Here is a 27,195-nt window from a genome sequence, read left to right as displayed (position 1 = left end):
CTTTTCTTATAGTATGACGACTCCCGATTGGGCTACTTGCCGGGTACTGTCTTCCTGTGATTCGGGATTTTTCATTATCTTAATTATCTTAAGTAAAATCTATAAGATTAGCGTCAACAAAGGCTGATTGAATCAAACAAAAAAACAGCCGTAAACCTCAAGGAACCTTTAGTTTCAACTGCTTCAACTAAGGTGAGTATAAATCTGTGGCAGTTAATTGGACATTGAGTTTCGTTGCAACTTTCAAAACATATTATTCCATTACTATTGTATCGAGATTTCGAGGGTTTTTAGAATGTAAGTGGGTTCCACTTTGGAAGACAACATTTAAGGTCAAAACGTGAGTCAAATATTTGAGCGACATTGCCGAGTTTTGTTTTGTAGGTTCGGTGTCTTATCTGAGGCATTGGTTTCTATAGGCTTCATAAATATTAATCTTAAAATGATATGCAAAACACACGTTGTCAATCGTGTTCTGGGTTAATTTATTAATTTAGGTTTTCATTGTCAATTAAAGTTGTTTTAAACTTTAACGGGGACCGTTTCTTCTCTACATTTAGCACGAAAACCTCAATTCGCGTGTACTCATACGCGAATTAAGTCTTCCCGTTAATTTTAGAGGGAGAATTACATGTTACCGTTTTCTATTACACTTTCGATGCACACTTTCGTTGTCCACTTCCGTCACACATTATCCGAACATTTTGTTTTACTCTGAGTCATATACACATTTTGTGTCAAATGAACATGCTCTTACAAGCTTTCAGTTTAGAAACTAGCTCCGCTCGATAAGTAAGCTTAGCTGCCCCAGATTCCGAAAATGAAATAAATAGAACTTGCGCACTGATGTGAAAAAATCAACGACCCTACGTAATATGCATCAGCGAGGTAAAATATATTGATGCATTCTTGCTGTAAATATGATCACAAACCGGAAGCGAAGCTCCCGCTGTAGGATGTCGTGACCGACGTGGGTCCCCATGATGAACCGGGCTCGACTGGAGTCCAGATCCGGACGGAGCTCCGGGAAGGAATCTCAGCAGTCGACGATAACGATAATTACAACTCTCCTTTATTTACACATGTACACGTCAGGAAAACATTGAGCTCTACCTTTACAGCTGCTATCAGCAGCTTTAAGCTTTGATCTAGGTGAGCTCCTTAGTAGTGGTAGTCCGCTCCCTTTAAAGCCTTTCGGTCGCCATGTTGTCGGGTGGCAGCCAATCGCGGCGGTGCACCAGTTTCCATCACCTACGCCTTCTCGGAAGAATCCTCTGTCCAGGTGACGTCACACGTTCATGGACACCGCACCGAAGAGATCGTCTGTCTCGGTGGCGTCATGCGTTCATGTCTTGGGACAGGCTGGACGAGATACTGGCGTAATGTTTGCAGCGTCTGAGACCCGCTGGGTTGACCCTTGCCTAGATCTGTCGACCTAAGTTCCAGGAACGTCAGACATCCGGCTAGTTCGACGCCTCCAAGCAACGTTAGTTCGGCGGTGAAAGATGAGACGACGAGCCAAGGCCGCCGAGGGCCCATCGCCGCCGCCGTTTCCGATTGAAACAAAAGAGACAACACTGATTTATGTCATCATTGACACAAGGCACCTACTTGGTACAGACGGTCATGTAACGTACCACGTAAGAGGGCGCAGCATAGATTGCATTCGACGTCATCCACCCCTATGTGGCCTCCGCGCCTGTGTTGAATGGAACCGGGTAACCGTCCTCAGCAGATATTTTAGGCATTTGTAGAAGGGTAAATTAAGTTATTTTGTTTAAGCAATCCTAAGTTCCATATGCAAAAAACAAATCAAACAAATTAAGCAATAGTTTTTTAGACAATGGGAGTGAAGTCCGCCAGATTATGGCGGCCTTCTTACCTACTGGAGATGAGAATTTCGACAATGCAGTAAGATTGCTAGCTTGGTGCCTTTAGCGTGCAACCCACAGTAGTGATACACGACTTCACGCCGGTACGATGTTCATCGAGATCGAAAAGGGGCAGAGGTGGGGATAGAACCGAGGATACCTGGCTTTTGCAGCGTGAGTTACATAGGACTAACCGCGTTTATAACACTCGACGAAAGAATAAGAGATGAAAAAGACAAAGAGGGTAACCTTAGAAGTTAAAAGGATCCAACGATATATTTCAGGCTTTTAAGCTTCTTGCCTACCAGCCATCGAAGCTAGCCATCGGATATGACGCCTTTGCACATATGTGCAGACCATGGCCACTAAAAAAGGTACGCTTCATTGCAACGATTCTTTCAGTCACATCATTTCATAAAATGTTGCCAGTTATCTGACGATCTATCGGAAACTGTAAGGAACGCCTAGACCGCCACACAGCAGAAACGATCTCGCCTGAGCCTCCCGACACCGTATCTAAAGATCGGGAAGTCAAATTTTCGAGTTGTAACCATCCCCAATGGACCCGTTTCGAAAGTCCATCAGGCAATATTGCAGAAAGCCATTTCTTAGTTTTGGTTTCTAGACTAGGTGGCGCAAGCTACCGCCCGTCATGAAGGGTACAGCAGTTAGCATCTAACCAGCATTCATCCTTTCATCCATTCGTCAATCCATTGGGCACAAGGTGCGGGATTGGATCCGATATCACGCCAAACGCCAAAGCAGCCCTTCGTGGCAAACACATGCTCAGAGCCCGTGCCCAAACAATGGCCGGATCGGGTAATTAGCGCAGTACCATAGCCTCCTCTATACTCACAAAGCCTGGCAGTTCGACGAAGGAGCCATAGAGTGCCTGGTCACAGATTTGTAGCGCGAGGGTCTTGTAGCACAGAACATTTCTCGGGGAGTCTGGTTTTCAGCGCACCTCTTTTGCAGCGGCGAGGACCCGAAACATGATTTTCGAAATCGACGAGAAAAGAAGCGACAGCCCGAGGTACACGAGAAGCACGAGCGGACATTCCATCGCTTGGGACAAGAGTGTTTCGGTGTTTCGCCGCAGCGGGGCGCCCGTTACGTGACTCTTGTCTGCCGCTCAACCTTTTCCCTTTCGGCGGCCGCGTCACGTGACGATCTGCCAGGCTTTGTCAGTATAGAGGAGGCTATGGCAATAACTACGAGACGGTGCGCACGTCTGAAAAGGGTGTATTGCACCAAAATGGCAGCGGCCACAAAATGATCATAGATTAAAGTGCCGATATTCTAAGCGTACCTCCTTTAATAACCTCAGTGTAAAAAAAAAAAAAAAAAAAAAAAAAGAAATTATGTTTTTGAGGCGAACGAGACGGTGTGCCAAGGCATGGCGTGTTGACAACATGGCGCGCATCAGGTGTTTGAACGCGTGTCCTGTGAATCAAAACCAGACCGAGGAACCCAATTCTCAGTTTAAATGAACTGGAAAAGTAACCAAGCAAAACGATCTCGCCCATACCACCCACTAAATTAGCAGATTTCGGTGATTTTGTGAGCGTTGCTTGGTGGCCACTTTAATGGTTTTACGAAGGAATTTCGATCGTAGTATTCAAGCTTACAGTCTTCCTCAATGGCACTTAGGAAGAAAAAAAACTCAATTTATTAATTTTTATAACAAGACTTTAGCTCAGTTTTCTTCGGTGTGAAATCGTGTTCGCGAGTTCACGAGCCTACGCCAATCTCACTTTCCTTCCAAGACCATCACCGCCCCCCGCTCAAAGCTGTTGCAATTCACTGTTTCACTTCGTACAAAATCCCAACCCAGCGTGTCCTTTTCACAGCACAGCGCGAGCATGTTCGTCGTTTCTCAAAGGGTGCACAAAGCACGCGCCGCACGCACAAACCCCGAGAAACGGCACCCGCCAGAAGCCGCGGCAGGCCAGCGCCAACGCGAAGACCTTCCGCGACCGTGCCTCCCTCGGAACCTACAGCTTCGTTGCACCGCCGCAAGGTGCGCTCCCAACCTCCCTCCGCCTTCCTCTTCCCTCGGCACTCTCGCAGACGCGAAAGAAGCAATCAAAGCGAAAAGCGCACGCGCGCGCGCAAAAACTCTGCACCGCTACTTTTTTCTCAGGCCAGAGGATTTCAAACCGTCGCGGCCCAGAGCGCGGAGTGGGGGGGCTTTTGCTTTGGTGCTCGAGGCCGCTAGTTTCCGAGTGGCTCGTCGTTTGGGAAACGCGACGCTGAAACTCTGTGGTGTGGTTGTCGTTTTTGTTGCTGTTGTCGCGGTCGTCGGTTTGTCGGCCTGGTCTGAACCGTAACCATGAACGAGAGGTAGCGAAGGACGGCGGTGGTCGCTGAGCGGGACACGATGCTCGGATGCCGGTGCCGGGACCTGGGACATCATGAGGCCCAGGGGAGTCGGATACGCGACGTCGTCCTGGCTCGGTCTCTTCAGCGGGCACTGTCGTCGACAGCGACGCGGGGCTGCGTCGCTCGTGAAGGCAGCCTTCGTCGGCGTGCTGGCCGCGACACTGCTCAGGTTTGTCACACGTTCGTAGAATGCCTTTGCAGAATTAGTTTTGCACCGTGGATTGCAGTGACCCAGGGCTCCTTGAGGATGTGTCAATATAAGGGCGGAATAGTTCTAAACCTGTTTGCTGGATTCTCGCAGCGTCCACGGTGGCTTTTCTTTTTTTAGTTTGCTCGCGTCCAGCACGTTGGATACTTTATCCTTCATTGAATACAGGTATGTATTACGCAGCGAAAAAATCTAAGCGTGTTCTTTTTGTTCTAACAAAGTTTCGATCATCGCGGTTACAGTAACACTGATACCATAGAGTTAACTGAAACAGAACAGCCATCGACCCGTCAATTATGTGATCGTATCTATTATAGTAGAAACAAAATGCTTGGTTCGAGTTTGCTTTGCCCTTTACTTGATTTAGGATTACACTCTTTATGAACTACCTTATGAAAGGATTTTTTTTAAACAATGACCCAGATTTTTTAGCCACTAAATATATATTCTCGCCAAACCCAGTTAAAACTTGGAGTAGGCTAAAAACTATACTTCTAGCAGAAACACCCTGACCCAAAAATGCCAGTCATGTCGTATTACACCTGAGACTGCGGTGGAAGAAATCGGAAGAACTTTCAGGAGAAGGTACAGACACAGAGAACGTCTCAATTGAGACGTTCTCTGTGTCTGTTCCTTCTACTGAAAGTTCTTCGGATTTCTTCCACCGCAGTCTCAGGTGTAATACGACATGATTAGCTACCACCAGCTCGCCTGCACTCTCACCGTCTTTTCACCAAAAATGCCGTCGTTTTCTTACTATCATCACCATTAGTAGGGGTAACTATGGTCATCTGTGTTCATCACACTTACCTATTATCGTCGACAATGTCCCGCACATGAAGTTCACCATGTTTCATCGTGTTCAGCCAAAACATTCTCCACTGCGTGGTCAGTTTTTTTTTTTTTTCTTTTTTAATGAATGAATGAAGGTACGCCACAGGCTACGAAAATATCATCATCTCCACTTTCGCCATACTTTTAGGCGCAACTAACAGTGACATCGTACACCTTCTCCAGTGCAGAAAACATTTCTCGGGATCGCGCGTCGCTCCGACTTAATAGGTGGCCTAAATATCCTCAGGTGATTAAGGCGATGCTTTATGAGCCAGTCGTTGATTAAATTCACATCTTTGCGACCCTATAATATATTCATGCGGCTTTATCTTTGGTGCACATTGTCCCGACAATATGGTAGCATTACTTCACATATTTTCTTTACTTCTTTATTTAAGACCACATTATCACTGAAACTTTCAGTTGCTGTGGCGGAAACTTAAAGAACTTGTAATTGGTTTCGAGTCATCTTACTTTCTGTTGCCGTAGTACTAACAGTTCAATCGCTTTGTTTAAATACAAGTTCCCCAATTTAAATAAATTACAGAGATCCTATTTATTTGCTCGAGGTACTTTCTAAGCTTCTTTGTAAGCGACTGTGAGACTGTAAAATGATTATCACATTCCACAAGTGAGTCAACGGACCTTAGTGCCAGGTAAAATACGCGTTTGCGCACAATTAAATTATGCAATCGCGTGGGCGTGCGTGCGCATGGATTTTTCATCAAACAGTCTCGTGCAAAAAAAAAGTATTAATGCGAAAAACTCCATGTTCAAAACATGCTGTATTCTCAAAACCTTCCGACATAATTCGATGAAGGTTTTATTAAAAGGTCGTCACACTTTTATAACTTATGCTGAGTCCCGAAAGTGCACAGGAACAAGAAGAGCAAGACTGACCTTAAGAATCTGAACTAACCTATGCATAACCTTAACATCCAAAAACTACTGTATTTATAAGACTCATGATTGCCTCTCCTTCTAGGGCGTAATAGAAACAAGTTTCTTCTTTTTTTTTTTTTCCTCGCCTTTATAATTTAGTTCTTTCAGAAGTTTATGAGAAAATCCGAGTGTTTGGTTAAACTTCAGTCTGTATGCAGCACGGACAAAGCTTAGCCAGTGTCGGCGTTTCTGTGGACTCACGAGTCCGGAACCGAGCATCACGACTGCGTGAAATGGAGAACACGACCAAGTTCCTGAATAAGAAGTAGGCATGGCGGCGGCAAGCTTTTGCTTTTCTCTTCGTTCGGGCGGGAAGCCGGGCTAATCTTAACCCCGTCAGTTGCGCCCGCTTCTGCCCCGCGGTGGGCTCCTGCGCCTCGCAGAACGTCCGAATGGGAGACAAAATGCTCTTCGCCGTCGTTACCAACAAGCTGACATCCTGCCGGAGGCGACGGATTCACGCGGCATGCCTAAAACGCGCCTTCGACTAATGTCTTTACCGCGTCCTAAAAAAAAATGGTCCTTCGATTTCCGCTTGATGATGTCACGAGGGTGTCCACGTTGTCGCCGCGGTCGCGATCCTGACGGTGTCACAGCTGGAGCAATGGGTGTGTCACAGACGTTTGTATTTTGATGCGGGTCGCTCTCCTGCTCGCGGCAGTCCGCGGAAGTCCCATCACCCAGGCGTCGGGACACCGTGACGACAGCGACACTCATGCGTGTTTGCTCGTACTTTTTGCCCAAAACTCGCACGGTCACTTTTTTCCACCAGGACCGCGACATCATCCGGGAGCATAACACTCGGCTTTTTGTGGCGTCATTTGTTGCCACTTTGACACTGTTTTCACTTTTGATGCGTGGGCGGATTTGGACACTATACACAAAAGTCGGATGTGGGTTCCAGGCACTGCCGTTCCCGCAAACGGTTTTTCGACCTGGTTTACGAAACCTACAAACTACAAAGTGTACCCGGAAAGAAAAAAAAAAATTCGACTGCGTCCTTTTTGTTTTTGCTGTTTGCAACTAAAATAAACTACGCATCGCCGATAGGCCGCCTCCACCCAAAATGTAGCGCTATCGATCCGAACCACATGCCGAAATTTCAGAACCCACCGTAATCTTGCGAAATTGTTATAAAACTTAAATTACGATTTTTTCGCCATGATTAAAATGGTGTCCAACGAAGCCCGCAAATACACGGGGCTGAATGGCGCAAACTATACCGAACGAGTCCGATTGTCCAATTGAAAGATAAAATTTAAAGAAAAAAATCTCTTATAACTTTTTTAACGAGACAGTGGTGAGTTCGGAAAGTTTGCCAACTGGTCCAGACCGCTAGCGATATATTTGGACAGAACCGGAGCGTTCAGCAACGCGTAATCTACTTTTAAAATAAAAACAAATTAAACAAAAGGTATAACTTTGTTTATTTCGGGTACACGCTTTATTCTTGTTGTCGCCGGAATATTTCTTTGGAAAGAAACCTCAATACCATTTTCTCGCCTTCACCTGCCAAGAATGTACGGTTCACTCTATTCAGTTTTGTTAGACCACCGCTACCAGCACGAATCGTTGGAAGTCATTCTCCATGCGCGACAAACCCCACGCAGGTCTGCGCGAGCAGAGCCCGAGACAGCAAGAACTGTCTACTGCACTGTAGCATGACGTTACTATACGGGGTGTTTCTAAGAGCGGCACGCGGGTTTAAATCGACTACAAAATTGGGTTTCTTAACCTATCGTGCTACGAGGTTCTGCAGCGTTTCCCCACAGGTGGTGCATTTTTTCTATAAACTTTGCAAAGAGCGAGCCTACCTCAGGAAAAGGTAAAAAAAAGAAAGAAAAAGCCTTAACTCCTATGGAAACGTACCGAAGTCAGCGGTATTCAAACAATAGGGCGCGCCCTAATGATTGAAGACCGGTGGCTTTGCTGGGTTTCCATAGGAGTTAAAACATTTACTTTTTTTAATTTTTCCTGAAATAAGGTTGATTTTATAGGGAAAATGCACCACCTGTCGGCAACGCTGCACAACATTGTAGCGTGGTAGATTAAAAAACCGAATTTCGCGGTAGATATAAAAGCCTGACCGCTATTAGAGACACCCCATAGATCAAGGTCAGTTGTCAAGGTTTCTAGAAAGCCTGCCGCCTTTTCGACGGACGAAGGCGACGAAGCCGGTAGAACGATATATTGTCACGAATTACAAGTGATGAGGCGATAATAACTAGAGAAACTAAACGTTTAATGGGGCGAACTTGTGCCCAAAAATAAAAAAGAGAACAGAAGAAAACAGCAGAGCTTCGCGGGCGTCGATGTCGGCGAAACCGCAGGATCGAGCGCTGGGGCGAGACTGACTCGACAAGGTCGCGGGCAGCTGCTTATCTACAGTGCGTCTCTATCTCGAAAGTTAGGCAAAGAAGGCTCGAGCGTCGCGCGCTCGGGGCGAGGATTAACTGGCACTTTCGAGAACAAGCAAGCAGGGCGAAAGTTACGACTGGTGCAAGAATGAACGCGAACCTTCTAGAAGTCCGTGACCGAACGTTGCTTTCTCGACCCTGCGGGCGGCAATATGAACATTGCTTCCAGTGGAAAAGAATTCTATTTTGTTTCTTCTTCGTTTTTGTTTTCTTGTGGTAAACATAAGGTTTGTGCAAACGTTTGCGCAAAAAGAGCATCGTTCGAAAATGGTCCTTCTTCAAAGTCCTTGCGTGTTGATTGGACAGAACAACTATATATATAGTCAAGCTGCGATGGTTTACTTTCCACGCGTCTTCCGACATTATCAGCACCGATGTTTTTGTTTAGCGTTTTTAAAGGTGCCGGTTCTACGGGGTCTTTTTGATGAGTCAATTTGTTTCTCGTTAAGCTCCGCTCCACGAGCCTGTATACTATACATAGAAATGCGGGAGAAGGGTTACTATAGGCAACCTGCAATGCTGTTTGGTTTGGCGCCATCTAGCGACTGAAGCAAGAAATATTGGGTACCCCTGGGAGTGGCGGCTGCATTGTTCAAACGTGAGGTTTTGGCTGGTGGCGCCGCTTAGCCTAGTGTCTGAAGCAAGAAATACTGGGTATCCCAGGAAGCCGTGATCGCGTAACGTGCCAGCAGAGCGGAAGCTACGGCTCTGGCGGGCCAATCGGAACGTGACTGCGTATCACCGGAGCGCGCCTCAACTCCGAAGAAGTATCAGGCTTTTCGCTGCGTCATGCTCCAATATGTGTGCGTTGCGCTCGTATACGTCGCGCATTTCGAAGCCTTCGGCACGCAATGTGGGCCCTATCGTTCACCCTTTGCCAACTTTCAAGGAGAGAGGGTATAACCGTGCGCTCTCACCCTGCTAGCGCCGCCTGGCCGTTGCCGGCTGGCTGTACTGTCAGTTTGTTGCGTGTTATTCAGCAGCATTTGTCTGCTGGGTACCGTACTAGAAAGAAACACGGCATTCCATGCGATGCTTGTCTGAGTTGCGTATACGTACGTTGTGATGAGTTATGTTTTTACATTAAAGGGTTTCTTGGGCCCCATCGCTTTGAAAAGACCATGTGCATTTCGAACTGCTACATTGGTAAATTGTATGTGTTTATGCTTCTGCGCAGCATAAACACTCGCTAACGCACACCCTCCGCAATAATAAAAAAAAATAGTTTATTTTGTCTCTATAACCTAGGCGCGGTCTGTCTTTAAGATGGGGCAACACTGGTTTACGCCGTATTTAGTCCCTCCGGGGTCCATAGGCTCTGGCACCACTATTAGTCCCCTGGAAGGCTAAGGGGGAGGGAGCAACTTTTGCGCCTCTCCCGTTAATCATGCAAAGTTGAACCTCCAGGACTAACCTTTGCACCATTGCATTTAGGCCACTGGGACTAAATGTTGCTCCCTTACCTTATTTATTACTACATTGCACCCTTATAGACCATGATGGCGCAAACCAACGTTAAATTCAAAAATGCCAGAAACAAAATATTATTTCTGGGATACATTTTTTTTTACGCTGATTAAGTTCCCACTTGAACAGCGCTTATTTCACAATTTTACACGTACTATACATTTAACATAGACAAGGAATTATAACATAAATGACACACCACGCGACGACACGCTAACCGAAACTTTTTTTTCTTTATTGCCGGTGAAGCCAAATTGAAAACGCACACAGTCATTGACAAATGTACAATTTCTTTAAGAGCGAATCAGCCACTTAGCAGTGGGTTCCAGCGCATTAAAATCTTCTTAAGCACACCAACTCATCTAGTATTGGCGACCAATCAGGGGGCTCAAGGTGTGCACGGTGTACCTCGCAGTTGTATGCCACGCTTTCAATATAAATTTTCTCCTGCTGTTTTGGTATTCACATCAGCATTATTAACGCTCATTATTGTCCTCCACAGACTGCTGAGGCCGAGAAGCATAAACATATTGTAGGGGACTCTCCCCTCGTATTTCAGGGGCGAAAATCGAATGCGGTGGCGCAGTTAAAGGTATAACCTTCTTCAGCATGAGCTGAACAATGTCACAATGAAACATGGCGTCCCAACAATCAAGAAATCAATAAATCAATCATTTAATTTTTCTTTCACCAGAAAAGATGGTTGCTGGGACAAAAAGCTGCAACAAGTGCTGCTTGACAAGGACCCACCTCCAAGACGGCAGCGCGCGTACAAGACATCGTTCACAAAGTAAAACTCAAGTGAAAACATTCTTCAAGTTTAGAAGGGGACAAAAAGAAAACAATCACAAGATTCCAATGTAACATATAACATCAATTGACACAGTACACAGGGGTGTGATTGCTGCGCCAATTGCGCCAAACTGCGCCAAGGAGTTAACCCTGCTACATCCTGCTACATTTTGCCAAAATATGGGTAATCTGCGCCAAGCCTGCACCGAAAAAAAATTCCGCTCGCCTTTCAAATTGAAACTAAACTGAGCACCGTATTGAGTTTGCGTGTGTTATGTGGCGCAAGCAGCCAACCGACACAAGTAGTGTGCATCAATCGTCCATCCGGTCCTTCATGGTTTTCCCGCCATCTTGCGTTTCGCGCTCTCGTCATCCCGTGGGTCTCGTCTCGCATATTTTTTTATTTTAAATATTTTCAACAATAGACGCGGGTGTGTGCGGAGGCTCCGACGCTATAGCGTACCGGGTACCAGCCATGCCGTCATGCTGTGAAACGAAACCGCGTTTTTGCGCGGCGGGTGTTACTTTGTGAACTGAAGCACTCGCTCCTGAAAGCAACAGTCGTGAGGAAACTATATGTGGTCCCTGCCTTCTAGTCACCGTAGTCGCGCGACGTCGGGTGTTGCCGTCCCCACGTCGCTGCAGATATGACGCTTTCTAAAATTAAACTAAGTACCACCGCATGTTTATCAACATTCCTGGCCTTCTTTTATTCATACATTAGTACAAAAATCCCTCTTCAACTAAAAGACTGCTGTGTAGAACATTGATTACCTAGGTTTCTCTCGGTAGGCTTTCTTTCGAGAGGGATTTCGGTACGTGAAAAATCTGCTGCGAAAGAAAGTTGGTGAAGAGAAGTGAGCTAAAACAAAGAAGGCAATGTATGCACGCTGAACCCGCAGAGCGCGCTTGTTTGTCTCAAGTTCAGTCGTTGCAAAAAGCGCTCTAAGAACTTTTCGACCCTGGTTGCGATGTGTTGCATCGATGCGTTCTGGTTCTTTTTTGCTTTTTTTTATGTGTTTAGCTTGTACCTTGATTGCCTGCCTGACAAGAGCGCGCGGCTGGCATGTTTTTCGTCGTACGCTCGACAGTTTCATTTTGCATACAATTTCGGCAATCAGTTTGCGACGGAGCGGAGTGTCATGGTTTCGATTTCGATCGAACAGCCGTTGTCTCCACTCGCGCGACGATGAACGCGCAACTGGAAGCCGGCTGAAGTTGCCTTCACGTGTTTGTGAACTTGATTGCACGACAGAGGCACCAGCCGGGACACTTGCAATCCATTTTTTTTTTTGTTTTTTATTTTAGACGAAAATTTGGTACGCAGGGAACCAGTAAAACGGTTGCAAGCGGTTTTTCGGATTTGCTCGGCAACGCCTACGGCACTGTACACTTGTTGGATGTCTCAGCATAAAAAGCACAAGCAGGAACTTCCGTGACAACACGTCACATTAGAACACTACAGAAGTCAAAACACAAAGTGCCCTTCATTTGTACAGCCCTTAAAATGAATATTTTTTTATTTTTTATTTTTTTTTAAGAATATCTGCTCCCCAAAAGCCACTTTTGCTGCTCCGAAACGCTGTCTTGGCTGCTCCAAAAGTCACTTTTACTGCTCGAAAACACTGTCTTGGATGCTACAAAAGCCACATTTGCTGCTCCAGAACACTGTTTTGGCTGCTGCGAAAGGTGCTGCAAAATGGCTTAGGCCAATCACATCACTGAGTACACATACAACACGAAGCCTGAAGTTCACAACGTCGACAGTATCATCATTAAAGCTTCAAATGGTAAGCTATGGCTAAAATCTGCTTAAACAGTCTGCTTGTTCAAGAAAGATGGAAGTATGTATGTAATCGATATGCCAGTCCATAGTGTGTGTGTGCGTGTGTGGGGGGGGGGGAGGGGGTAAACTCCACTCTTCACTTCGCCGTGTGTTATAAAAGCTGGTATTTTTTATTAAATTTGCTAATGGTAGAAAACAACTATGTTAATCTTTTGTGTTGTTTTATAAGATACTAGAAGGCGGTACTAATGTCGGTGTGCTATTCTGACAACTTTAAGACGGGCAAAAAGAGCATCTGTATGGTAAAAAATAAAAATAGGACACATTTGCAACCACTCTTAGAGCTTCTTTCCTTTCTTTTTTTTTTTTTTTTTTTCAGAGTTAGAAGTTTGTTTATATGGCGAATGGTAGTGGCACGCCATACCAGGTGTCAATATTGAAAATATGACTGCACGTGGCTGTGAAAATGTATTAACTTAACAAATGGGGTGAAAACTGTAAAGTATCGGGATAGAGTACCATCAGCTTTTCTGGCTTTTTTATGTGTGTATTGTACGCGCTCATTTCATGATAAATTATCTGAAAAGATTACATATAATATCTTAACTGACTTTACTATCTCGATTACTTCGCCGGCTATGGGGATATTTCGGTTTCTTGCAGAAATTTGTGTTTCTTGCAGAATACGTACGTGCTGTATCGTCTCTGTTTCTTTTGCACAGGATACAGTTCATTGACCACAGTGCGAAAATACCTTTCTCTTCTATCCAACTTTTTACAGAGAGTACGCCGGAGAGCTTACTAAAGAAAAATGATTAAACTGAAAATTAGATTGGCATTTTCTTCACCCTCTTAACACATCTATCCCTGGACATTCTCAGCATAATCACCTATAGGGAGGTATCAGCAACAGTACATCTATTAAATAGTTTTACAGTCGTTTTCGGGTAACTAAACTGAAATAATGTAAGAAAAAACTCACCTTGAGTATTTTTGAAAGAAAGCACAACTTCACGCAAATAACCTTGTACACTGGAACGTATTTGTTTACTAGATGACACCACAAACTCAGAGAGTGCATACTGCAATCGCACTTGCATAAAAGTACAAAAAAAATATTTCCGATTATATAAAAACATAAACCTCTCGACACTTTGTTGTCGAAATAAGTGGGACAGTCTTAGACCGCAATTACCAACAGATCGGAACAAATCCGGAGCGCAAGTTCGTCAGCATCTTGCACAGAGGTTTCGACGATGTCAAAACGCCGAGCTCTTATTGGCTGGTTGGCCATCTTTCTATCCTCTTAAACAAAGCCAATTCGAGCTCGGCGTCGTTCTGACGTCACCGCTATTCCTGCCCAAGAAGCAGACGATTTGCTCTACGCATTGGTACGAGCAGTACGCTCCCAGCTCCGATTCCAGACGAAAACTGCAAAAACTTTGTGCAGTCTCTGCACGCTGAGGCGCGGCATGCGCAGCCCTTGCAAAATGTACCAAATGTTCGCAGTTAACAATAAATTACAAACGGTAGTGCGTGCCAATATGGAGAAGTCCCTACCCCTCCAGCTCTCCGCTTTGGCCTTAGCCCTCCCCGTCTTTTCACTCCATAGTTGGTCGCTGTCCCGGTAGTGCTCGACTGGCACCCCGAGGTACTTCGCAGGTAAATCTGTCCGCTGAACATTCACAAGATTATCGGGTGCGGCGGCCCAATTACCGTGCCAGAGACCTACGTTTCTGCCCCAGTTGATAGCACCACCCGTTTTCTTACAGGAGGAGGAAGCACTGCTGATTGCCTCACGAAAGCTGTCTTGGTCGACACAAAGAACAGCAACGTCGTTTGAATAAGGAAGGACCTTTACTTCGCAAGAGTGTAACTTAAGCCATGTATAGTATAATTGTTAGTCAGTTTTAAACAAAAGGGTTCGAAATAAATCACAAACAGCAAGGGCGACAGTGGACACACCTTGTCTTAAAGAAGATCGGACCTGTACACTTTCACGGACGTTCTTATTTACAATGATTGTCAAGTCAAAAAGTCAAGTCACAACGTGCTTTATTCGTAAACAAGATGTTAATTCATTATACTTATTCAGACGGGGGTCCCAATGTCCTTTGAAGGGACATCGAACATTTTGCGTACACCATTTTTAACCCGTCTAAAATAACAGACCCTACACTAGCATGCTCCAAATTACAAAAAGAACCTCAAAACGACACACGATCGAATTCCTTCTCCATGTCTAGCTGCAACATACCAACTGGTCCCTCAAAGGCATCGTAATTTTTTTGGGAGGACAGTGATTTCCTTACACTTCCCCTAAATTGGGGAGGGGGGGGGGGGGGGGGGGGGGTAAGGGTGTACACCCCCTTGTTTTACTGAAGGCACCCACTTAATTCGCATTAATTCCTCTATTCTCAATGGCCCTCCTAACCTCTCCTTCTAAAAATCTAGTCACCCCCCCCCCCCCCCCCTTTTAATTTCAATTCCTGGGGAAACCCCTGTTGTATAATGCACTTTACTATATGTATGCTGGTAAAAATAGTGCGACCTTTAATACCGCAGGTCTTATGCGGTCCCACAAGGCCTTTTATAACGCTTTGCAAACGTCTACCGAGGACTTTTGTGTAAATTTTGTAGCCGACATTAGTCTTATTGGCCTGTAAGAGGAAACAGACAATACGTAAAACACTTTGATTTCGCGGCCCCTATTTTTCGCCAATCGGTCACAGACGACATACTCACGGCTACAAAAGTACGTGAATTCCAGACGCCTGCATTGAAACTCTTAAGGATCGAAATTTTCGCGCGCCCTTAAATTTCGCGAATTTTTCTATTTGCGAAATTGGCGAAAATTAAGGGCTCGCGAACATTAAGGGCATCACAGTAGCTTGACAGGGTCATCGACGTTTGGAACAAGGACAACATGGCTCTCCAAGAAAAAATGCGGTAACTTCTTTATGCAATACGCTTCCGAGAGCACTTCATACAAAGCGTCCGTCGCCTCCCTTTTTAGCATTCTATAAAATTCGGCACTGAGACCATCCGGCCCGGGCGTTTTGCCCGCAGCTAATTCGTCTATGGCATCTTCGACCTCGGGGACGCTGATCCGCGATTCTAAACTTTCTCCAACATCCTCTTCAAGCGTGCGCATAAGCGACAAAAACTCGGCGTCAAAACCGTAACCTTTCGGTACGCTGTGACCCGTCAAGACGTTATAATGTTCAAGGAACGCTCGCTCGATCGTTTTCTTATCGCGAATTATCGTATTTCCGTAGCGTATATCTTTTATCCTGTTTCGTTGTGCATACCTTTTCTCGTCGCTCAACGCTCGCTTCGACGGTTTTTCACCCATCCATAGCCTCTGGGACCGCGCACGCACAATAACCCCTCCATAACTTTCACAGTCGATTACTTCAAGCTTGTTCTTGGTATCTCTTATCTCTTGTACAAACTCACCCGGTTTCGTGCTTTCTTCGATTAAAAACAAATTCAATTGACGGCGTAGCTCTCTCTTTTCTTTTTGATAGTTAAGGGTGCTGCTGTTTTCAATTGCGTTAATTTTTACTTCCTTCGAAAGTTCCCAGCTAGCACCCCACATTGCCGTCTCGTCCTCGCAAAATTTCCTAATTAAATCATCTACATTATTTTTAGAAGCTTCCTCCTTCATGTGGCTATAGTTCATTTTTCAAAGTGACCATTCTAATCTTGACTTCTTAAATGTCTTACCGAGGGTGAACATAAATAACGCATCATCGCTAAAAGAAACAGGTTGAATGGAGTAATTGTCGCACAGCAGGACAAGACTAAGCGAAACGTAGGCCCTGTCAAGTCGAGCATGACTACGGCCCTGAAAGTATATGAATTGAACGCTACTTTAGCGATGAGGTTTGCGATGTCCTCTAACCCATTTTCAGCGGCAATATCATTCAAATAAAGAGCACTTGAGTCGCGCACCCAGGTTTCATTAGCACGATCCTTTAATGCGCAGACGCAATTGAAATCACCAAAATAAATAACAACTGTTTTACCCTTAGGGAACTCACTCGGTCCTTCAAAGGTGTTTTTACGTTCACGCTTGCTAGTCAGGGCATAAGCACACATAACGCGCCAGTCTATTCCTGAAAAAAATATCAAATCGCAGAATATAAGACGGCCAGGCGCACACAGATCCATGGCCGTCTCAATGACGCCTAGAGACCGGCGGAAAAAGAAAAAAAACAACACCAGAAGTTCCAATTAATAGCGCGTGAGACGCAAACATGGAAAAGAGTACGAAACGGTTGCACCATGCTCTAGGCTGCTGTAGACTTTCGATCTCTGTTTCCTGCATGGCCACGGTGTGAGTCTCGTTCTCGAGTAATAGCCGACTGAGTTGATATTGCCGGCACCTGGCAGCAAGCCCACGGACGTTGATCGTTTTCGACACGTAAAGGCGCTTCTAACATCGCCGCCATTCAGAGAGAGAGGGACCTCATGGTGCTTACCTCGGGTCGTGTGCACATCTCTTCCGACTCGGCGTGGTGTTGGCTTCTGCACTTTGCTTGCACAGATTTCGAGATTCCGAGGCTTGCACAGACTCCGGGGCTCTGCACAGACTCCAAGATTGTGGAACTTTTCGGAGTCTGTGCTCTTTTTCGTCGTTGTGGAACACCGCATCCAGATGGGGCCCGCTTTTGACGGCGGCTCTTTCTGCTCCTATTCCGTGGGACCTACGACGTTTTCCTCCCGCGTCCTTTTCGCCGTAGAGCTACCCTCCATTTTCTCTACGTCGTCCATGGGGACGTCGACTGCCGGCTGCCTGTTGACAGCATTGCAGACGGCGCCCTCCGCACCGGACGGTGTAGGCGCCTTCGCAGCCAACAACTCCTGCTGCACAGTGTGCACCATCTCGTCCGCATTTGGCGTCACATCGTTCGTGCTTGTCCCCGCCTCGCTCTCGGTCACAGAGAGAGCGTTTGCTACAGGGCTTGTTTTAACTGCAAAGCCCACGACAGCCTCCTCGGCGTCGTCTTCGTCCATAAAATGCCCGAATTCCTCCGGACCTCCCGCAGGCGCTGCAGCTGCCGCGTACGTTCGGACGCAGTGAGCGCCCTCGTGGCCGACGGCAGGCGTTGCAGCGTGGGACACGACACTCCTTGCAGGTGTGCCCCGTCTGCCGGCACCGTAGACAAAGCGGAGCTCTACCAGGCACGACGACGAGCCCACCCGCAACTGGTGCGGGACGCCGTGGCAGGTAACGTCCGCCCTGAGCCGAAGTACCGCCGTGCGGGTCATGGTACTGACGCTCTGGCAGCCGTCGACACGCCGCTTCTCTCTGGCCACTTCGATGACCTTGCCGTACGGCGTCAGGGCCTCTCTCACATCACCATCGGCGACGTTAAAGAGCAGCCAATGAAGCTTGACGCGAACGTCGTGGTAGCTGGGGTTAATAACGATGCACCGTCGGCCCTTGACTGTCACCTCTGTCGTGGCCACCATTATCTTTTTTCTTTCGTCATTCTTCAACGCTATTGCCCACACGTGATTCATCTGGTAAGCCCCGAGGGAGGAGACCTCGGAAAGCAAATTCAGACGAATCAACGGTCGCGAACGTCCTCGACATGGTACTTTCGCCCCTTCACGTCCGCACGAAGAAAAACGGTGTTTAAAACCACTGGCCTTTTTGGCAAAGGAGGCAGGTTGACGCTGTAGTCCCGTGTTTTATCTCCAGCTCTGCTACCGCGGCCGGCGAAGACCGCTGAAACCGCTCCATGAGAGCTCATGATGCCACGTCCGCTTGCGTCAGAGTTCGAAAATGGAATCACACGCTAACCCAATCGCCATCCCCAACAGCTACCCATGCTCCTTTTATACTGATCCTTTGAAAGAAGTCGTTTGGTCAGTGACTACCTCGTCCGTGAACGATGTTACAAATATGGTGTTGCTTTCGTATCAATATTGTTCTCCAATATGGTTGTTAAACATTCCAATGAACGTATCCCTTACTACAAAGTAACGGTACTTACCGTGATCATTTGCGACAGTCTATAAAACAGCGTCCCCATAGGTTCCCAGCAGGCATGTTCTCGCTTCCAAGCATTGACTGCTCCACTTTTCGCATGCGCGTCTCCATGGCAACCGCATCACCTCTTGAGAAAGAGAAAATTATATTTTAAAGAATAAAAGCATTAAAAAAACATATTGAACATCTTTTGTCTTTGAATACGTTTCTAGCACGCGCTATGTGGCTATTTTGATCCTAGTTAAACAGCTCGGAGCACGTGGAGCGAAAGCTCGCGCTGCAGAATCCAGGATGCTGGGTTCAATCCCCACCCCTGCCCGTTTCGATCTGGATGAGCATCGTACCGGCGTGCAGTCGTGTATCACTACTGCGTGGCGCACGTTAAACACCCCAGGCTAGCGGTTGTACTGCACTGGCAAAATTGCTCATCTACAGCTGGGAGACTCGTCGCCCGTTAAGGCAGACCAAGTTCTAGGCTGTATAAACATACACACAACCCCCCCTCCCCAATCCCAGTTAAACCAAACAGAATATCAACTGTAGTAAAGTAGTAAGCTGGGCGAGTTGGGAAACGTTGAACATGGTTAAAAATAATAGATGAACGCTTCCAAAACATCTTCCGAAGAATGCAAAGGAGAAGGACGTCCTGAAAACTATCAAAAGCCTAATGGCCAGTGCATCAACTGTGGCCACGCTCGCGGCAGCGCTGGCTTCCACGACGTTACAGTGTATTATAGAATACGGGGTAGTGTTTGGACCGGCGCGACTCGATAATGGGAACTTGTGAGGTTGCGAGTGTAGACAACAATCGCGGCGCTGTAGTCGACAGGGCAGCAGAAAGTCGCTGAAGTCCACATATGCACGTGCGCGTGCATATGGTGCACGCGCACAACCACGACCATATATACTGACCCTATACTGCCGATGCACCGGTGTCGACACCTATCGCGATCTACACCACGCGCCTTAAGCGAGCCGCTCCGTTCCCTACACTACCCGGTATTCTGGTACACTGTAACGACCTGCTCGAACAGAGGTTGCGATCGTTTTAATGTCCGCTCCCATCTTTAAAGGGGCAGTGCAACGGTGTTCAATTGGAATGTTTTTCACTTTACATGCGCTTACTGGCACTAGTGGGAATCAATGATTCTCGCACGCAACGCCACTGGCCAAGCAACTCCTTTGTTGTGGTGTAATTTCAAGGACAACAGCTAGCGTTTTCATTTCATTTTTCCTTTGCAAAACTTGATGACGTAACTGGGAGGTCGCATTGCCCTCGAGTGACGATATTTGAATGCGGCTCATAGATTGGATCCGAGCATTGCGAGGGCTCTTGGTTTGGGCTCGGGAAAATTGATAGCTCGAGAAGCATTCGAGTAGTGGCCCGTGTCTAATCGCAGCAATGACGACAATAGCCGAACCATAACAATGTCTAGAACTCAGAGCCTGTCCTGTGCCTTGCCGACCCCAGCACGTGGCTATGATCAACATTGGAGGTATATAATCGGTTCCAGATCACGTGGGCCGCTTCGTCTGGCTGCGAGTTGAGGGGGCGAACGCTGATCGGTTTTCTTTAAAAAGTGGTTTAGACAAACGATCCACTGTTCTTAGCTTGTGACTGATGACCCTCTTGGTCATAAAGTAATACTGCCCTCTCAGCGTCACCACAGGCATGTCCCTGCTTCCGTCAACGATCACGGTACTTTAGCACTTAATCGATTGGAAACTTAACAAAACACAAGGCGCGTGGCGAGTTTCGAGCAGGTTTTTATTGCTCCCTAGTTTGTGAGATCAAAGAATCAGCCACTAAGAACGCGAAAGAACAAGTAAAGAAGCATGCAGCTTGAACCTTATCCCGCGTTTCTTAAACTGTTGGCGACGACAGTTTCTTTTTTTACGCAGATTTTACAAATAAAACGCCGATTTTTGCCATCAGTTTAAAATGTGTCTCTCGTACGACGAGCATAATTGCTAGTGGGACTTCTACACATCCGACCAGCGATGTCGGTTTCGTCAAAATAAATCCTCCCTAGCAACTTAACAAACGCAAAACGTGACTTATTTGATTTATCTTTATGGCTTCGTTATTTATTTATGCTTTTTTTTTTTTTTTTTTGCTTTTCTGTTCGCAAATGCCTTAATACGATAATACGGCCCACGGGACGCGCCCCGACCTGCATTCCTTAAGTTGTCGACGAGCATTCACGTCGGTGACTACAACTGACACGAGCACCCCGAAACAGTGAACATCATCGCTCAGGAGCCGCGAACGTGCTCTTGGTATTTGACAGTTTGTTGTATGCCTTTTTTTCAGCTCAGGGGTGTGTTAGCTCATCACGTAAGCGTGCACCGCATTTGAATAAACGACGGAGGCACCGGAAATGATCAATACCGTAGGTGACCGTTAAAACGTGTACGTAGTAAATGCTATACCGCAGGTAAGGTGGGCCTCTACTCAGACCTGATAGCGTCTGTACTATTATACGATTGGATTCAACACTACCTAGAGGACAATAGCTGCGCGTGACATCATCTCTGAGAGTAGCCACAAAAGGGCAGACCATAGTTACAGTGCCAAAAGTACGGAGGACAAAGAACGACAAAGACCATAGCCTCCTGTATACTGACAAAGCCTGGCAGATCGCCACGAGAAGCGGCCGTTGAAATAGAAAAGGTGGAGGGGCAGACAACGAATCAGAGGAGAACCACGTGACTGGCGCCCCGCTGCGGCGAGACGCCAAAATACACTTCTCCCAAGCGAATAGGTGTGTTTCGGGTTCTCGCCTCTGCAAAAGATGTGCGCTGACGTCCAGGCTCTCCGAGAAATGGCTCTTTGATGCTCTGTGCTACCAGATCCTCGCGCTCCAAATCTGCGACCGGCACCCTATGGCGCTCCGTCGCCGAACTGCCAGGTTTTGTGAGTAAAGAGGTGGCTATGGGCAGACGCGTTCGTCTTGGCGTCGACGCTTGCTATGGCGTCGCGTTCGTTGTGAGACGCAGCAAGACGCGCTTGCGGCGACGCAGACGCAAGCTGCATGGATTCATTAGTGAGGACTTTTGGAGCGGGAGGTGCACAGCTTGTCATCTTGGTGGTATTGTGTAGATTAAAGGCGACGAAACAGCTTGTCCTTTAGATTGTTACTTTAATTACACCGAAAAAAGTGACACATGCACTTTTTCCTGCAGGCATATGACCATCTTTGAAAACTCCAGTAAAAAGTGTTTCGTGTAACTTCTAATTGAAGTGAAGTGGCCTTCCTTAGCTCCCATCCAGGTCGAAAAAACGTGTTCCTTAAATTTCGTGTTGTACATTCTTCAGCGTTTATTGTTGTTGTTGTTGTTGTTGTTGTTGTTTTTACCGACGGAATGATCGAGTGAAGATTTTAGCTTAGCGTGGGCGTAATATCGTCAGCCCGAACGAGCCAAGGCGCCGCGTTGACTACCCTCTTTATTATCTAATGTTCGGGCAGCGTGGTCTACGGTAAAGCTTCGTTTAAGGATTTTGTTATTGCTATTCACCAACGCTTTTTTTTCGCGATCCAGTTGCAAGTGTTTCTTCACAAACCGTACTTTCAAAGTGTCATTCTACTTATATTAAGCGCTTAAGCGCTGCAGCGCAGAAAGGAGCGTGAGCGGTAACTCGCACCGCCTAACTCGCCGTGACTAATTTAAAATGGCACTTCTATTACATGACAAAAATTAACAAGATGCACCGAAGTATCAGTTTTTGTCTGAAGCATTTGGTTCGAGGTGCATTTTTGCTCGAGTTAACTATTAAGCCTGGGTCCAAAAAACAATCACTGGGTTATTTTTTTTTTTTTTGATACGAGATAACAATCGTCTCCATCTGGTAGGATTTCCATTATCAAGAGCGTCTAACAGCAGTGCCACTAATTATGTTGTAAACTGAATATGGGAGCTAAGTTGTCATTCATAGTCTTATATATCCTTTTTGTGATCTTCGGCGTATTTTGTTGTGTGCAATCGCACCCGAAACGAGAGGAAACTCCAGAACCGAATAAGATATACCATAGCCTACTATATACTGACAAAGCCTGACAGATCGCCACGAGACGCGACCTCCGAAAATGAAAAGGTAGATCGGCAGACAAGAGGCATGTAACCGGCGCACCCGCTGCGGCGAGACGCCGAAACACACTTGTCCCGAGCGATGGAATGTCCGCTCGTGCTTCTCGCGTTCCTCGGGCTACCACTTCGTTTGTCGTCGGGTTTGAAAACCATGTTTCGGGTCCTCGCCACTGCAAAAACTGTGCGCTGTCTACAGGCTCCCCGAGAAATGTTCTGTGCAACCAGATCCTCGCGCTCAGAATCTGCGACCGGGCACTCTATAGCTCCGTTATCGAACCGCTAGACTTTGTAAGTATAGAGGAGGCTATGGATATACATACTTTGTAGGACCTCAATCTCACTTACCATAAACACAAATATAATTAGGCCTCAAAGGCCAGTATTCTGTGTGTGTGTGACAGCAAGATGTATGTGGCCCCGAACGCTCCATCACCGTCAAGTTAAATCAATTGTTATGCCAACCTATCACGCTGTTCCAATGTCAACTGAACAATAGGCTAGTCCTAAATTTGGAAACAGATCGAAAGAGACACGCCTCAGGGCGTCGCAAAGAAGACAGAGGCATTCTTAAGGTGACAAGAAACCGAGATACGTGCATAGAAAGTCGAATAATGACGTCACCTCAGGCGGATTGGTGTAGAGGATTATTCAAATCTGAGAAAAGCGGAAGATAAGAATAGCAGCCCACAACAAAGAGCTACGTCTATAGCAGGGGTGGCCAAGCTGCGGCTCTCGAGCCGCATGCGGCTCTTCGCGTGTTTAAGTGCGGCTCGCTGCTCCCTCCCCCCCCCCCCCCCCCTTTCCTACCACGCCTCCCTCCCGGTCATGCGAGAACTTCCCCAAAAAAGAAAAATGGAACGCGTATTAAATCGAAGACAGGTTGCAGTTCTTGTGCTACTGCTACCTTACGTACAGTCGGACTGTTTTTGAGTTAGATTGAACAAAAGTAGTGTGAGTTTCGTTTATTGCTTTGAACAAGTTTGACCCCCCCCCCCCCCTCCCCCCCTTCCCGCGGTTCTTGGGAGTTTCGTGGTTTTGTTCGCGGCTCTTAAGTCAGGTCAGCCTGGCCACCCCTGGTCTATAGTATTTATAATCTTATCCAGCTGTAGTAATGTAACTATTACCTATACTTCGTTCGAGCTTAAGTTCAGACACAGCCGACGCTGCGATGTAATGGGACGAATAGAGCAGCGTCAAAAGCGCAAGTCACTACGCCTTTATTTTGTTTATGGTTGGCTCTGGGATGATAGAACACCCACATAAGCATAACAAACACCATGCTGGCGCGCATTTGTTGCTGCTTGATTGGTCCGGTCATCTCATGTAGCATCGGCTGGGTCTGAACTTAGCTGAAACAAAATATAGGCCCGACGAATTCATTCAAACAATGTGCTAGCCACAAAAATATTGCAGCTACATGAAAACTGATTTCATTCGACGATGTCTTATTATATTTATATAGGGTTTTCCTATGCATTGCAATTAATTATTAAACTCTACAATAGACCTAAAAATGATCAATAACAGTAATCTGAAGAAGAAAGAAAAGTCGAAAAAAGTAGGCAAGGGTGTATTGTACAGATTAACGCACGGAAGAAACGTGGACAACAGGGAAAAATCACACTCCCCAAACTAGCGCTTACTCTCAATGAATCGATTTGTGACCTAGTCGATAAAAAGAAACAGAAAAACAACAGCCCCCCAGATTGTCCCTGCTCACCCACTTCGATAATAAAAAATCGGAATAAGATTAAAAAAAAAAAAAAAAAAAAGATCTCCAAAACAACGACGCGCATCTGAAGCACGCGGGACAGAGCAGATGTAAGATAAAACATCTCAGTCTCATTCAGAGCAATAGATGCATGGCAAATGCAGTTCTCCCCCCCCCCCCCCCCTTGTTTCAATTTCAAAAGCCTCCAAAACTTCCCTGATCCTGTGCTCTTTAAACGCACCCAAAAACTTGGTGCAATCAAGCAGAAGGGAGCGGCGGCACCTGCTGCAATGGACGACCAGGTGGCCCCGAAGGTGTTGAGCTTGAAAAGGCGCTGTACTCACGATGATTGACATATCTTCCGGTCTGCCCCACGTACACCTTTTCCGCAAGACAGCGAGATACAGTAAACCACCCCCGATCGGCAATTGATGTACCGGTTCACGTGCTTGGTTCTACAGGAAAATTCTCTTTTTTGTGCTACACAGACCCTCTTAGATAATTGTACAAGTTTGTTAAGCACCTTAAACATCACCGTTACGTCATACCACTTTGCCTGGTTTTTGTATGTTGTGTGAAATTCTCTGTAGATACGGTATAACTATAGGTCTGAGTGGTCTCTTTCGCGCCACTCCGCCTGCGGTACCACCCAACTCCTTCATCAAGACTCTCGAAACCACTCCGAGCACCCTTGACGGGAAACCTACGTCTTGTAGTTTTCTTTCTTTTATCTTGGCCTTTAATATTTTTTTTTTTAACTGCATGAAAGCAAGACTTGCTGAGAGCCCATCCAAAGCTGAACCTCGTATTTCCTCTGTTCACCAACTTCGAGTGGACGAGTCGTACGGAAGTAGACGCTTCAAAGATCGCGGGCTGAAAGACCAGCACACATGGTCTCTTATCAATCGGAGAGACAAATCTAAAACTTGCATGCAACCCTCAGATGTTACATCAAATATAAGCTTCAGTTCCTTCGCTACCCGATCGATAATACTTTCTACCACATCCTTGTCAAATAAAAAAAAAAAAAAAAAAAAAAGATCGTCCGCATTTTTAAAGTTTGTATGCACATGTACGACCCCTTTTCTTTTTTTTTTTTTTTCATAGAAACTTTGAAATGGCCCCAAAAAATATCGCTTTAAGCCGGTGTAACACAGGAACCAAACCAAATGCCGTTCTTTTGTTCAAAGAAACCCCCTTCCATTGGACCGTCATGGACTTCAGATAATAACCACTTTGTGACAAGGACTTCGGAAGCGTTCGTAAGTTTTATGTGGGATGACAACCCAGGTTCTTGCCAACTGTTTTCGGTCGACGTTGAGGATTTGTTTTATTCAATTTCTCAAGTGACCCTTTCAGTAGCTGTCAGGGACTCCATCGACGCAACTAAAAAAGTCAAGTTCCGCAACTCTGCTCAAGCTGCTTCTGAAGTATTCTTTTTTTACTTACTCGGTTATTATCGGAAATTTATAACAGCGATATGTGAGGGAGGGCTCTTCGTAAAAAATAGCAGCCTTTGCATTGGTTCCTCTGTTGCAGCGCTCTTAAGCGATATTTTCCTCGTCCACTTCGATGTTTCCGTGGAAGAAAACAAGGTTCTTGCATCTGTAAACATAGTTTTAGATATACAGACGGTTTCTTTTTTAAAGTCACATAAAAAAACCACGACGTAACGGTTTTTTTTTTTGTCTCTCAGTCAAAGACTATTATTTTTCTCCCCAAGCGAGAAGTAAGGCAACAGTGAACTACCGCTAACCTGGAACCTTTAGCATGCGTCACGTAGTTGTGGTTACACAAACACACGCCGGAACAATGTACAGTGCTCAGAAAACTTATCTGGAACACATGCTGAGCCTTCTCTTGGCTTGTTCTATTTTTTTTATGTTTGCGTGTATAGCTGGCGCTAGGCCTAAGCTATTTTTCTTTGTGTCCCACTATGTCCGTAGCATACCTTCAGTTCACATAAATATGCAGTTCTCTGATATTTTGTTTTCTGCATTCAATATTTCACAAGTGTTCCGAAAGAGTTTAACGAGCACTGTACATCCGGATTGAAACGGGCAAGGGTGGGGATTGAACCGAGGATCCCTTGGTTCTGCAGCGCGAGCTTTGGCTCCGCTTGTTGCGAGAGATGCGGCGCGCTGAAACACGCCGAGCGACAACATTGTCCAGTGACCTCTCTACTTCATGGGCACTTTGAAAGCTCTCAGTCCCACACTGCTGATATGATACATCAAACGAAAGACGAGTCTACAGACACTGGGGACTTTTAGCAGACCGTTACCGTGTTCCGCGTACCGCTCTGTCAGAGCCTTTTAATTGATGCACGCTTTTGAGTGCGCACCCCGCGCTCACGGTATCACTTCGGGGCGTGCGCCTTAAAAGGCTTCGACACAACGGTGCGCGGAACACGGTAACGGTTTCCTAAAAGTCCCCTACTGTCAGAGGCCTGTTTCTTGTTCGTATAACGGTCTCATCACATTGGTCATAAACACATGTCTGGGGACATTCATGTTCAAAGAATACTTACGTATAGAGCAAACATGCATCGAAAATGCTTGAGGCGTGTGAGCCGATAATAGAAAGTTTAAGGGAACCGTTTTTGCACAACCAATGCGGTACGATGGGCCCTCCGGTGCCAACTGCGCATGCGCTATCAAAGAAGTCTACCATATGCGCAGTGCGTACACTG

At 46.3% G+C, this 27,195-nt stretch overlaps 1 protein-coding gene across 1 annotated transcript in view; it reads left to right on the top strand.

Moving 5' to 3' along the window:
• The first annotated feature begins 4,027 nt into the window (after nt 1–4,027).
• LOC8035839 (gamma-aminobutyric acid receptor subunit alpha-6) overlaps nt 4,028–27,195 on the top strand; it is a 94,933-nt gene continuing 71,765 nt past the window's right edge. Inside the window, exon 1 of the mRNA XM_042289903.1 lies at nt 4,028–4,422. Coding sequence (XP_042145837.1) covers nt 4,286–4,422 — 137 coding nt within the window. The 5' untranslated portion in view covers nt 4,028–4,285. The remainder of the gene's footprint in view (nt 4,423–27,195) is intronic.

The sequence above is a fragment of the Ixodes scapularis genome, unplaced genomic scaffold (genome assembly GCF_016920785.2).
Source record: "Ixodes scapularis isolate PalLabHiFi unplaced genomic scaffold, ASM1692078v2 PGA_scaffold13__105_contigs__length_92229423, whole genome shotgun sequence".
Classification (NCBI taxonomy): Eukaryota; Metazoa; Arthropoda; class Arachnida; order Ixodida; family Ixodidae; genus Ixodes; species Ixodes scapularis.
This window is presented reverse-complemented; position numbering and strand designations above follow the sequence as displayed.